We start from the raw sequence: 14,855 nt of genomic DNA on the forward strand, positions 1-14,855 counted from the left end.
CATGCCAGTGCAAGTAGATAAATAGGTACTGCTGTGGCAGGAAGGTAACCGGCGTTTCCGTGCACGCTGGTTTCTGTCACGGTGTTCCGCTGCGCCAGAGCAGTTTATTCATGCTGGCCACATGACCTGGAAAGCTGCCTACGGACAAACACCGACTCCCTCGGCCTGAAAGCGAGATGAGAGCCACAACCCAAGAGTCACCTTTGACTGGAGTTAACTGTCCAGGGGTCCTTTACCTTTACCTTATAGGGCGGTATATAAATTTAATAAATAAAAATGACAAACAAACAAATACAATATCAATTAAAAACAGCAGATAAACCACAAAAAATGGCAATGGTAAATTAATAGTAACGCATTCTAAAAACAAATCAAATTGAGTGATAAGGTTAACCCGTGTCATGCAATGCAAAATTCACCACAGTTGCACAACACAGATATGAGAAAAGTGGCGGATGCATTCAGAAAGAAACAAATTTCACAATCTTCTCAAAAGGTTTCTCAGTACTGGGCATTGGTCCACATGTAGATACCTGAACTTGGATCATATATATGGAATGGTCAATTTGTCTTAGCTATACTAAGCACTGGCATAGCATTGCATCATTTATCATTTTATGAATAATTTCACAGCAGAGTGGATTAATAATTACCTCAGCTGAGCCAAGAAGTAAAATACAAGGCTGGGTGCTGAGCATCATGTAAGCCTCAAGTTAGAGTACTATCAGCAATGGAAACTGGAGATGCAACACTAAGTCAATACTGAGAGAATGTTTAAGAAGCTCTTGGCTTCAAGATCTCAAGCACTTGCCAATATGAGAGGGAGTAAGTGCAACAGGCCAGTGAGAAAATCATTCTAAGAACTGGGAACCTGGCCGTGAGCCAACTGAAATTAATTGAGTGCCTTTAATGACCTCAATGGAATTTGGATTGGCTTTGAAAGAAGGGGTAGGCAATAGTGGAAAACTTACTGACTATATGTTGCCTTGCCTTGAGTAAAACGAAGTGCATCCGTTATAATCTTGGGGAACGGCACAGTTTGGTCAGTCCAGATGATGCCATCACATCTCAAGTCCTAAGTATACTTACAGCAGAGTTTTCCCAGCCTTTTCATGTTGGTGACACACCTTTTAGACATGCATCATTTCGCAACACAGTAATTCAGTTTTACTAGCACACCAGAGGTTAAACTAACCCCTTTACAGCCCTGGGAGTGTTTGTGCGACACACTTACATACTGCCGCAACACACAGTTTGGAAAGCTCTGACTTACAGGCAAGATTTGTGCCTAGCCCTATATTTCTACTGGCAGTGCTTTTCTTCTAGAAAAAAAAGTGCTAGTACTCACCATGAAGTTGTTACAGTAAGTGCCAGACTTTTAAACAGTGCTTTTCTTCTAGAAAAAAGGTGTACTGCATGCCCTTGAGTACCCCCAGAAAAAGAAGAAGAATTTGGATTTGATATCCCACTTTATCACTACCCTGAGGAGTCTCAAAGCAGCTAACAATCTCCTTTCCCCTTCCTCCCCCACAACAAACACTCTGTGAGGTGAGTGAGGCTGAGAGACTTCAGAGAAGTGTGACTGGCCCAAGGTCACCCAGCAGCTACATGTGGAGGAGCGGGGAAGTGAACCCAGTTCACCAGATTACGAGTCCACTGCTCTTAACCACTACACCACACTGGCTGCTGGGCTGGGGTACACTTCTGAAGTGGTAAAGATTTCCCCCCCTCTCTTCCTGAAACCTCCCCTCAAAAGCTCTGACCAATGCCATAAGACTCCTGTTCCAGACTGGTTTGGGAGGAGTGTTTTTTAACTTCATGGCACACAGACCCTTGAACATAAACTTGTCCTCAAGTTTGCTTATTTCTTCTTTCCTCCTAATCCATTTTCTTTTTGTGTTGTGTATTTTTATATTGTAAAAAATAAAATAAAAATAAAATTTATATTGTGTGCGACTCGGGTGGCACTGTGGGTAAAACCTCAGTGCCTAGGACTTGCTGATCGTAAGGTCGGTGGTTCGAATCCCCGCGGCGGGGTGAGCTCCCGTCGTTCAGTCCCAGCTCCTGCCCACCTAGCAGTTTGAAAGCACCCTTAAGTGCAAGTAGATAAATAGGTACCACTTTATATTGGGAAGGTAAATGGCATTTCCGTGTGCGGCGCTGGTCCTGGCTCGCCAGCTGCAGCTTCGTCACGCTGGCCACGTGACCCGGAAGTGTCTTTGGACGGCGCCGGCTCTCGGCCTCTTGAGTGAGATGAGCGCGCAACCCTAGAGTCGGACACAACTGGCCCGTACGGGCAGGTGTACCTTTACCTTTACCTTATTTTTATATTGTAAGCCAGAGAGGAAGATTTTTTAAAAAACTTTCTGTAAACTGCTTTGGGTGGGTGTGGGGGGGATAAAAATTATTTAAATAAATAAAATAAAAGCAATCCTCCCTGTAGGTTTCTATAACATCTTAGGGGCTCAAACAGGCTAGTTCTCTCAACCCTCCATCCTTGCCCTCGAAATTCTCAGTGTTTGATGGCTCAATCATTCTCACCATTCAGATTCTGGAACTCATAGCTCTTTCCTGCTCCTTCTTCCTTTTAACTTCTAAACTGATATGCTTCTGTAGAGCTACAGATGCTACTGCATATGCATAAACCACTACTTTAACTTTTGCACAGCCCTATTTCACTTCCAAACTGATAGACAATGGGCTGTTCAAGTCTGGCATTAGAAGGAAGGTGATACTGAATAAAGAAGCTGTGTTCTGACTGGCATGACCAGTAATCAACATCAGTTATTCATCCACTAATGGAAATAGGTGGTATTAACAATAAACAGTGAGGAGTGCCTAAACACCTGTTACTATATCATTCCTGCTGCAGTTTCAAAGAAGCTGATGACTTTCTCTTATGACTATAATATACAGTTTTAGAAATGCAGTCAAGACTCAAGCATTCAACGTTTCCCTTCTCCTCTGTGTGTGTATGTGGGTGTGGGTGTGTATTGCAGGGGAGGGGGAATACTATAAAAATAATTTATTTCAGCTTTCAATCAATTAACAGAACAAGGAAAAAAATAATTAAGAAGACTAATATTTCCTCACTTCAGCAGTGCCAGTCACTTAATTAGAAGGGTCCCATCAGACTATTAGGCAAACAAAGTTTTAATAGAAGTTTTTATTAACACACACATGTAATCTTAATCAGGCAACAAGGCTGTGAACTGTTAGGAAATGATTTATTCATTCCTTATATGGGAGTGGAGAGATCTTTAGAAAAAGAGGCCTGTGAGGTTTGAAAGGCCTTAAACAAATAGTTTAGCCGCACTTTAGCTCAGTTTTAAAATCTGCAAAATGGCAGTGTGTGTGCATTAATGGGGCAATATTCATTTATGTACATGCTAATACAACAAATGGAGTTATGTTAGGGTTTAAACTTTATTTAAACTTCTAAACCAAATATTTTATGCTGGATGAAATGATTAATATATTAGAAGGCACAAGAAGAAGAAAAATCTGTTAGCCTAAGACGAAACTAGAGGGTTCTCATTGTTCAGGTGGATACAAAAGCAGGGAGCAGATATTCTCTGCCATTTGAACAAATGTGTACTGTACAACATAAAAGGCTAAGACATAAATTTAGAGAAATATGTGATGCCTTCACACACGTAGGTCAAACTTTTTCCTCAAGCAGATAATTAGAGGCTTGGGGTGAGTAAATCTTATTAGCCTTTTTCCACCTCATCTGTTCCCACAAGAGGCTGGCAATAGATTCATCCTCCTTCATCTTCCAGAAGGAATGCTGAATATAGCTTTTCCGGAAGCCACAAGGACTGCAAGAATGCCTATGCAGGACCCATATTACTCTGAAAGAAACCATTATAATAAAGTCCATACTGACTCCATAGTGAAGTCAGACGCCAAACATCAGTTAAAAGATGGCGCCAGTGACTCACATGCCCTTTTGCAGTTGGCTTACCAGACTGGTGTTTTCAACAAACCAGTGATGGCAGGTTTTGCAATAATTACATCATCATAATACCATTTGAAGTGTCTGCAATTTCTCCTGCTTTGTCCATTACAATTATGTCAGTGCAGGAACCAAGGATGCTGCCTTGTACAGAGTCAGGCAACTGGTGCATCTGCTCTGTGTTGTCTACACTGATTGGGATTTCAGGCAGGGGTCTCTCCCAGTTCCACCAAGAGTTGCCAGGGATTGAACCTAAGACTTTCTACATGCAAAGCAGATGCTCAGCCATTGAGCTATGGCCCTTCCTTTAAACACAGACAAGTGGTACCCAACCCACAAACAGACCTAGCTATATTGCCATTTGAATAGGCTGTTCATTAGGGTTGCCTGTCCTAACACAAGATATATTTGTTTTAATTTTTATTGATTTAAAATGCTTTCATACCACTCTTTGCAAACATCTTAAGGTAGTTTCCAACATTCGGTATTTTAGTTATTTTTTATGAATATACTGTAATGCCTTCAATATGGTACTTTGAGAGTCCCCTTCCCTAAGGATCTTACAGTCTAATAATAGACATTTAAAAAGTAACAAAGGAAGGGGAGGGAGTCAGAGGTAGGATATGGGATTGTTTCAGCTACATATACTTACAGTAGTAGCTAGGGACAAAAAGGTTGTTCTTGTTGGAAATCAAGCCCATATCAGGAGAAACTGGCAACTCTCCCAGGCACCCGGCTTGATCTCCTGTTGACCTCCCTGGCTGCAATCCCCAGCAAGATCCAGGCTAGGTCGCAATAGGCAATCCTTCTCAGCGTGAGAAGAACACCCCCCTCTTTCCTGCCCCCTGGCAGGGGAAAGAGATAGACAGAAACGTATTTTCATGCCTTTATTTCTGTCTTTGCAGCATTACAAAAAACATGACTGCTCTCTTCAAACTCCAGCAGTCTAGTAGCAAACACTTCCTGCACTTCCTGTACAGCTCATATTACACTCTGAGCTAATTCCGGTGCTTCGCACTGTGAAATGACTGTCCCTCTGTTTCCCACGGACAGTCCCAACATTCCCATTATGTTTTGCTTTCAAGCTAGCAGTTTGCAGCTGCATTGCTTCTATATCGTAACAGTTCTCTCTATATATATTTATCCCACCTTTCCAGCTAACAACAAGCTTCCAAAATGGCTCACTATTTTGGCTCTCTTAAGGCATTACTATTTACGGCATGTAATGCCTTAAGAGAGAATATTATGAAAATGATATACAGGTGGTACATGACCCCAGTCAAGCTTGCAAAAATCTATCATTTGCCCGACAATAAATGTTGGAAGTGTAAAGAAAATGAAGGAACATTCTTTCACCTTTGGTGGACATGCCCAAAGATTAAGGCTTTCTGGGAGATGATATACAATGAAATGAAAAAAATATTTAAATATACATTTCTTAAGAAGCCAGAGGCTTTTCTCTTGGGCATGGTGGGCCAACTGGTGCCAAAGAAGGACAGAATTTTCTTTATGTATGCAACAACAGCAGCAAGAATCCTTATCGCAAAGTATTGGAAGACACAAGAGCTACCCACCCTGGAAGAGTGGCAGATGAAGGTGATGGACTATATGGAATTGGCAGAAATGACTGGCAGAATCCGAGACCTGGGAGAAGAGTTGGTGGAAGAAGACTGGAAGAAATTTAAAGACTATCTTCAGAAATACTATAAAATTAATGAATGCTAAAACTGTGCTTGGGTTGGTAATAAGTGGTAATTAGTGATAAAAGTTAAATAAGATTATGCAAAAAAGGAATTGAGGATTGGCTGAAAATATCAATATAGAATGTGCCATGGTATAAAGTTTAAATATTTGAAAAAGGGTAAGAATTTGCTGAATTAAATATCTAAACGGGAATACAAAAAGGGGGAGGCGTGAGGAGGTCAAGAACATAAGCATATGAATTCGAGGTTATTGGGAATAATGGATTTGTTTTTTACTTTTTGTTTTTTGTTTAAATTTAATTTTTTTTAATTAGTTGTGATTCTTTTTCTTGTATCTCTGTGTGTTTCTCTTTTCTGTAATTTATGGTCTCTTTTTTATTTTGAGAATTTCTATTTTTCCTTTCTGTAAAACTTTAATAAAAATTTATTAAAAAACAAAAACAAAATGGCTCACTATCAACAAAAAATAATACATAGTAAGATTCTTTTTAAGGCAGTGAAGACTAATGAAAATTCTGAAGGGAACAATTATGTGAAATGTCCATTTCCAATATTGCCATATGGGAAGCCAGGAAACTTCACAGAACAGTGAGCCAGAAAGACATTGGTTTAGAACACACCTTTCCCACTGCTGATTGCTGGTAGCCCAAATGTCTTCTCAGAATCAGTCTAATGGTACAATTCAGATTCACAATTCACAATTTAGTGGCAAAAGCAGAAAACCACTGTGTCGGTTTATACTTTGGCTATGTCATGTTTTTCCACACTATAATTCCTGGGGATCTTGCCATGGCCTAATTTGATATAAACAGTCAAAAGTGCCCCCCCCTTTATTTTTTATTTTGATACCTAGTATTCCTTCTACAAAGTGCTAATATTGTATTGCAGTAGTAATTCTCCCAAGAAGAAACTGCAGGGAATTAAATCACGGTATAAATCAGCAAAGGGGAACCTGTGACCCTCCAGATGCTGTTGGACTCCCAACTCCCAGCCAGCATGATGAGTGGTCAGGTACGATGGGACTGTTAGGAGTGTCTTACTCTCGTGTAGGACCCAGGCAGAGACACATGCACGGCTGGCATGTTCTCTCCCTCCTGGTTGATCGTTCGGGAGCTTCAAAAGCTTTCCTCTGCCCGAGCATCACAGCGACTGATGCCAAAAGGCATTAGCGCACTCAGGGATCCGCAAAGTATTTGCATTTTGTGTAACAGAACTCAGTAGCTCAGCATTTGGCTAATCTATGTTTATTTACATATAATACACTTGGAACATTCTGGCTTAGCTCCATCTCATCAGACAGCAAAGAGAAAAAGAACAAAGGACAATAGTCCCACTTCACGGAACACAGTAGCATCAAAACATCCTGTCTCCACCACTTCCCACACTGTGGAATGAAAACATACACCATCATGTGATAGACAACAATCCCATGACTGAAGACACGAAGAATGAATCTCCAACAGGGACTTGTAGACCAGCAAGATATAAAAGGTCAGAAATTGCCCATCCTAATCTAAAGCAAAGCAAGGAAGGATGTATTCAGTAGCACAGCAGGTCAGAGTGTGTGTTTTGCTAACATTACCCTTTTTCTCAATGCATACAAATTTAGGTTGGGCACTGATGGATGATTGTTAGTATATGATGATAAGGTTAATCTTCTCACAATGGGGCTCCCATTTTTGGAACTGGTTTGGGGTTATGGAAGAAATGGTACAAAATGACTCATCATGGAATTGTTCAGTTAGACGGTACATCTAGTTCAACCCCCTACAATGCAGGAATAACATATGACCAGTTTCACCCATATAAACCTCCCTGTGCCTAAAGAACTGCAACTGAACCCTTGCTCATTTATCTATTTGCCAGCTGAAATCAGTAGTGCTCAGAGTAGGGCATTTTGTGGGATATCTTTTTGAAAGATGATTTCCAGGTAGAGTCACTACTTGTCTTTTGCTGGATGGTTAAGACTCTTCTATTTGTCAAGGCATTTTTAACACACTACTTCGGTCACTAACTCATTTGAAGCAGCTATTTTCATGCTACTATTTTTGTGTATTTTTAAAAAAGTTTTTAAAACATACTAAACTTATTGTTTATCATTAGGGCTATGTGTTACTTTAAACTGTTAATGTTGTAATGCATAATTTCTGTATGTTACCATGCCAAAAATCTGTTGCTAATAAATTCTACAAACAAACAAATAAAATGGCAGTTTTTCATTTGAGTGATTAACAAGGTTATCAAATGAATGCACTAAGGTGTGAGCTCATCTTTAAGTTAACAGAACACTGGATGATCACCTGAAATCATTTATGATGTGGCATTATTTTAGGAAACACCATCTTTGAAAACTTATCTAGGTGGTCATTTATTTTAACATCGGATCATTTCCAAATTACTGGGAATGTAAGATGGATGTACTTACAGTGCCGCCCTCTGGGAACAAAGGAAGGGTAGGAATCTCTCATGACCCAGGACAAATTCCAAGCAGTAAAATCCAAAGAACGTGGAGGAATATTTGTTGGAGATTCTGGAATGTTGACACCTACCAATAAAAGAAAGAGATCATGATGCAAAAAAAATTGATATGTTAATATAAGAATAGCACATGCCAACCAGAAAAATAACAACATTCTGTTTAGTACATCTATTTAAAATTATCCTTGCAAGTGAGCATGAATAGCAATTAACCAACATTACCCAATAGTAGCAGTTCAGAGAAACTGATATGCAACTGTGAGCTACACATTCAGTGCCACATGCAAGACCAAATTACTGCTGATCACCTGTGGGGAGAGGGGTGAGCAATGCTGTCAAAACGGACAGCAATGCCCCAACTGTTCAGCGGTGCACATAAAAGCAACGACACCCCAGGCACACTGGGCAGTAGTTGTCAGCTTCCTCCCATACGAAACCTTCCCAGAAGTGAATTGGGGGAAAGTCATGCTTGTTGGAACAGAGCAATTACAATTGTTTGAAACCTGGTCAGCTTTGTAAACAGAAGTTTAATTAGCAGCACAAACTTTTCACCAATCTTGAATGTGAAATGGAAACCATATCTAACCAGAGAAAATGCCAACTTATGATTCTGTACTCCCAATTGCTATTGGGGGTTAAAATTAGAGCTGAGTCAAAGTGAAGTGGGCATGTTTTTCATGATGACTCTCATCCATGCCTATGGTGTTGTGAAATTGTTTTCAAAATTCTTTAGTTGGGTGCTCTCATCCCCACATCCTAGGGAAGGGTTTGCTGTAAGGGCTTTATTCTCTATCCTGCTATGAAGGTTATCATGATAGAACAGACATGCAATCCAAGCGTATGGCTCTCAATATGATAAAGGCTGAAACATACATGAGTGCTGATGTACAGGCACCTGTTCATGGTAGGAAAGTGAATCACAGCAATCAAGACAAGTCACATAACACACACACACCTGCACAGATGTTTAGTGGCAAATATAATTCCCACTGTTAACCACTGACTTGAACTTATAGGTAAAATACTGGAAGCCCAGATTTGCAAAATATAATTGCCAGAGTATGAAATAATATACCTCCGTTCCATTGCCATCCACAGCCAGGAAGTTAAAAGTAATATTTACTTTTTTTCTTTCCATGGGGAAGGAAAACTAACTCCAGCACAGAACTGCAGGCAATATCATCTGGCTGAAGTAGCAGATTCTTGGCATGAGGTCTGACCTCGGAGCATTTCTCACTTGTTACTTTATTTTTAGCCTCTGGAGAGTTGGCTCATAGAGCAGGTACCTTCACACCCTGCTGAATTTCAGTGTCACAAATTAGAATGTTCGGTATAAGCCTTTGGGGATTATCATGTCCCAATGACCCCACATCAGCTGCAATGGTATATTTTCATCTCTATCCACTCCAAACACCTGCCAGGCCAGCATGATTCTGAAAGTGTGAGATTAGCACTTCTGCTGCTCTGATCAGGAAAGCAGGTAAACTCAACAGAAAACAGGGGCACAGAACGCAGGCCATGTCATGGAGGCCTTTTACTCTTAGCTCCTACATTTTAATAGCTTGTGTTTGACAGCTTAATTTTTTCTTTTCATGTGTAAGTAGGAAATTGAAACTGGTAGAAAACCAGCCTGATTGCAGCAGAAGGCTAGTCCTCACATTCTCACATAACTCCTATTGGCTTCATGAGGAAAATTGCAGCAGTCTGCCATCAGAACAATTCAACATAAAATTGTATTTTGGTCTTTCACTTCTAATCTCTTGTGTCTCCTGCTAAGCTGTTCTCTGTGCTTGGAATGACCCCTATCGAAACTGCTCTGCCTTAATATTGGTTCAGTCAGCCACCAATCTACACATACGCCCTTTACCTGCCAGAAAACCAGGTATATATATACACACAATGCCATGCACAGCAATGCCAGCCAACCGCACGGCAAACCCAAAACTCCCACACCCCACCTCACTCCCAGTGCTAAACCTTGCTGATATATTCTGCCTAGAAAGCAGGCAAGGTGTCATAACACAGAGAGGTACAGTGATAGCATGGACTCAGAAGCCCAACCAGCAGCAATTCTTCCCCAAACACCCATGGCCTGTGTTATCATTAAGCCAACTAGACAGCCACCTAGAACAGACCTCAGAGGGGTGCAGCATAGGGGCATAGTTTCATATAGATTAGTTTTTGTTATATCTTATAACTTTCTGATAATGTGGTTGTGAGTTTATGGGCAGGGTTAGGCTGTATGATGTCTGAGCCCCTCTAATTCATTGATCCAGGAAAGGTTAAAATATTATATTAAAACCTTATCCTACTGTTCAAGTAGCCAGGAAAGAGCCATAATGGCCCCTAAGCATGAAAAAAAAAATGTGCAGAAGTTGTTTGCAATGAGGAATGGCAACTGTCACAGCAAATAACAAACTTCATGAAGATTATGTGACAACATTACTCCCAGATATTCCAGGGCTTCATTGCAATAGTCCCACAAGACTGAAAGAAAATGCCTCTGAGTGCTCCCAAAATAATCCAATGAAAAATTATTTTTCTGGATATTCTGCGGTTGGAAAAATGCTTTCCTCCCCCCCCCCTTCATTGTGTATCCTCTGGAGATGCAGGACTCTAAGTCAAAATATACTGAGGAACTTTAACTCTGGTTGGAACATGCAACTACCCTTCCTGGCTCCCTGGTTAAAGGTACTTTATCACTTTTCTGCAGCCATACTAACCTTTTAAATAAATGAATGAATTACAACGGAAGGCTGACGGCTCAAATTTTAGTAGCCGGGAGTTTGGCAGGGCACATTAAACCATGAAGAGAAGGCATGCTGAACCTCTCCAAGCTTTTTCATTTAAATTCTGCTTTAATAACTATGGCCATTTTTGACATTCCTGCCTAAAGGACAACTTAGAGCCAAATACTGCTCTCAGATACTCAGAGACTGGACTTGAGAGGAACCTTTCAATGGTATGCTTATATGATGCAACATATAAGCAAGGGATGTCTAAACAACAAGAGGTGTGTAATTCAGGATTGCCTGCAGAATTATGTATGTCCTTTAGCTGCTACGCCACCATCCAACTGCAGCTCCTTTTCTCCTTCCCCTCATCACAGCCCACTTCATTTGTCCCCTTCCAAATGAACTTCAATGCCAGAGTGGCTAAATTGAGTATGAAAAAGTCACTGCTTTGTTTTTTCAGAGTTCTTCATGCTAAGAAATGGGAGGTCCTTGTAACATCTCTGGTCAGTTTTGGGCACTAGGCCAGGTCAAGGAGCTTTGACAAGTCCCAACCCCTGCTGCTGACCACAAGACAATTAATTCAGGTCAGAGTTTCCCAAACTTTCTGAAGTTTGGGGAAAATTTTCACTCTTCTGGCTCAAAAGGTTTAGTGTAAAGGGTAAATGAAACCTACCCATGTTTCTGGAAGAGTTCTGAGCATGTCTGCTTCATGGGAAGCTAATCGTGCAGTAACCTTGCACTGAAAGTCTTTATGTTACCTCATCACATCTAATGCAAAGATGTGGTAGAGCTGCCTAGCCCCAGCAGGGAATGATGGGGACAGAAGCAAAGCCTGAGCACAAAACTGTGCAGAGATGCAGTGGGCAAAAGCTCCTCTGAAGGCCTATGTACTTTGAGCACTCAGATGCCTTCATTTTAAAAAGAAAAAAATCATTTCTCACAGCACAACAGCAGTCTCCTTATGATGCACTGGTGTGCCTTGACCTGCGGTCTAAGATTTACTGATGAGGCCTAATCCTGAATTCTAAATGTGCAAGCAATTTGCATTTTCCTCAAGAATGCAAGTGCCTTTGGAGCACAGATCCCCATGCCACCAACATCAACATGGGGATATTTCTGTGAGTAAATGATAAAACTTCAGGGGATGCAAAGCTGCCCTGAATGACAGGGGTTTGGGAATGCAGAACATTTAAATAATTCAAACCTATTGTTAAAGCCTTTTGCATATTCACACAAATGGGTGCCTAGAATATGTTGAAACTTTTCAAATGAATACTGTCAAAGAAGGAGGCGATATAAGATCATGTTTCGAAAAAATTCAGTGGTGGTTACGGCTAGCAACCCACCAACTCCCATTGTTTCCAGAAAATGCAGGTAGTGGGTACCTGTCATATCTCGACAGGAATGCAGAAAAAGGGGCAGTCACAGTCAAGGTCCCATTCCAAGTTACTGTGATGTTCTTGATCTTATCTCAAACACTAAATTCACTAGATGCACAGATACTGAAACAATTTAAAGGGTTTGATCCTCAACACCAAAGACCATAGAAGCAAACTCTTGCAGATTTTGAAATGTGGAGACACTTTATTATATGCTGTAGGTCAGAGCTCAAAACATTTTTCTATATCAAAACAAAAGGTCACTGGGAAGTCCCAATGAAATGAATGATAAGGTTCTGGATGTGCTATTGTATTTACATACAGGTGAACATACACACATGAAGTTTTCTAGTAGAAAATGTACTATACTGCAAGTTTATCTTACTACTGCACTCTAAGAACTGCCTTAGCTGTTTGTATGATCAAGATAAAAAACAGCATAGCATGTTGAGTCCCTGGATATGAAAAGCAATTTATCCAGAATGTAGCTGCTAGACTGGTGACTGGGAGCAGCCACTGAGACTACATAACACTGGTCCTAGAAGATCAACATTAGCTCCCAGTATGTTTCCAAGCACAATTCAAAGTGTTGGTGTTGACTTTAAAAGCCCTACATGGCTTCTGCCCTGTATACCTGACTGTGTCTTCACCCACATTGTTCAGCCCAGACAGTGAGTCCAGCACTGAAGGCCTTCTGGCAGTTCCCTCACTACAAGAAGTTAAACTTCAGGGAACCAGGCAGATGACTTTTTTTGGTAGTCATATCCTGCCTGTGGAATGCCCTCCAGGCAGATGTCAAAGAGTTAAACTATATACATTTTTGGAAACATTTGAAGGCAGCCTGGTTTCAGGAAGCTTTTAATGTCTGATGTTGTTGTTGCTTCTTGTATTCTGTGGTTTTATAGTTTGTTTTTAATCTGTGAATCACCCTGAGACCTCCAGTATAGGGCAGTATATAAATTCAATAAACAGCAGCAGCAACAACAACATTTCTGCTGGAAGTTGCCCAGAGTGACTGGGGCAACCTGGTCAGATTGACGGGGTATAAAAATAAATTATTAGCGGGAGTAGGAGTATCATGAGTATTATGAGTATCCTTGGCTCTCTGGAGAATAGCAAAAATACTTTAAGTAATAATGCTTTAGTGTACAAAGTGATCACTTAAATTATCTTGGTATTTCTTACAACAACCCTGTAAGGTGGGTCAGTGTTATTCACCTCATATTGCATTATGAGAGCTGAAGCTCAGAGAATGTTCCTTCTCCAAGGCCACCTGCTGGAGTCTGAGAGGAAACGAAGGTGTGGATCAGAGATAACAATAGCAGCCGATGGCGAACCTCACAGTCAAACCACACTTATGAATCAAGTATTTTTGTTTGCTTGTTCTGCAAGTTTAGAGAACGTGTAGACAGCATTTTGAAAAATTGTATTCGGGAGGATGCCTATTCCCAGCTATTGAAGACCAAGAACAAAACTTTTGTAAAACAGCAAATTTGGCCAGAGCAAAACTTCACCTTATTTCTAGGCACTGCTGCAGGTTCATCCTTTGGGTAATGTGTTTCTGCCAGGTAGGATACCAAGGAAGCAGGCATTTTTCAAAGCTCTAAAGTGCCATAATAGAATTGTAGTTTCAAGATTGTAGGTCAAATTCCACTCGGTTGCATACTGAGCTTGGGGGATATATTGCAAAATTACTCTCAAACAGTTGTTTGAATAAAAGCCAGGAATTCATCGTAGTAGTAATTCAGGGCCTCTTTATTCATTTTCCACACGAGCGACTCTAAGAATGGATGCAGAAAGCAGAACTCTTACAAGTATACTTCAAAAAGCTCAATTACAAGAGTCTAAGTAGGTCAGGGGTACAGAGTTTCTGCCTTTGGAACAAAAAATGAGAGCCTCTAATTATTTCCTTACAAACACCCTATGGGCCATATTTAATTTAGCTCCACTGTGATTTTGGTACGACTCAGGCCCATCTTCTTGGCTAGACCTGCTCTGCCAAATCCATAGATTCCTTCTCAGAAGCAGTTTTCATAAGGCCCTGATTAAGCAACAGCCCAGTTACTTCCCAAATAGTTTGCTTAAAGGAGAAAGGTCTAATCCAGGAGGGAGGAACAGGCTACAGTGGTACCTCAGGTTAAGTACTTAATTCGTTCCGGAGGTCCGTTCTTAACCTGAAACTGTTCTTAACCTGAAGCACCACTTTAGCTAATGGGGCCTCCTGCTGCTGCCATGCCGCCGAAGCACTATTTCTGTTCTCATCCTGAAGCAAAGTTCTTAACCTGAAGCACTATTTCTGGGTTAGCAGAGTCTGTAACCTGAAGCGTATGTAACCTGAGGTACCACTGTATTCCTGGCTTTCTATTTTACTTTTTCCTGCCTTGTGCTCCATTTTGTCACTACTTGCTGAGAACTAATGACTCTGTGAGCCCATTTTACAGTAAGCGTGCATCTCTGTGCATGCAGCAAATAAATGCCTGTATCAACACTCGGGCCCTTCTCTGATAGTCAATGTGGAGTGATGTAATATGCATGGAGGTGAGGGACAGAACTGCATTCAGCAGACCATGAGAACAGACTCTAGAAATATACCTACTGTGTA

At 40.9% G+C, this 14,855-nt stretch overlaps 1 protein-coding gene across 1 annotated transcript in view; it reads right to left on the reverse strand.

The window, feature by feature from the left end:
• Positions 1-14,855, reverse strand: part of ALK (ALK receptor tyrosine kinase) — a 574,962-nt gene that overhangs the window by 406,462 nt on the left and 153,645 nt on the right. The window contains exon 2 of the mRNA XM_083604448.1: positions 8,087-8,206. Coding sequence (XP_083460574.1) covers positions 8,087-8,206 — 120 coding nt within the window. The remainder of the gene's footprint in view (positions 1-8,086; positions 8,207-14,855) is intronic.

The sequence above is a fragment of the Podarcis filfolensis genome (assembly GCF_964270895.1).
Source record: "Podarcis filfolensis genome assembly, chromosome: 3".
NCBI classification, from domain to species: domain Eukaryota; kingdom Metazoa; phylum Chordata; class Lepidosauria; order Squamata; family Lacertidae; genus Podarcis; species Podarcis filfolensis.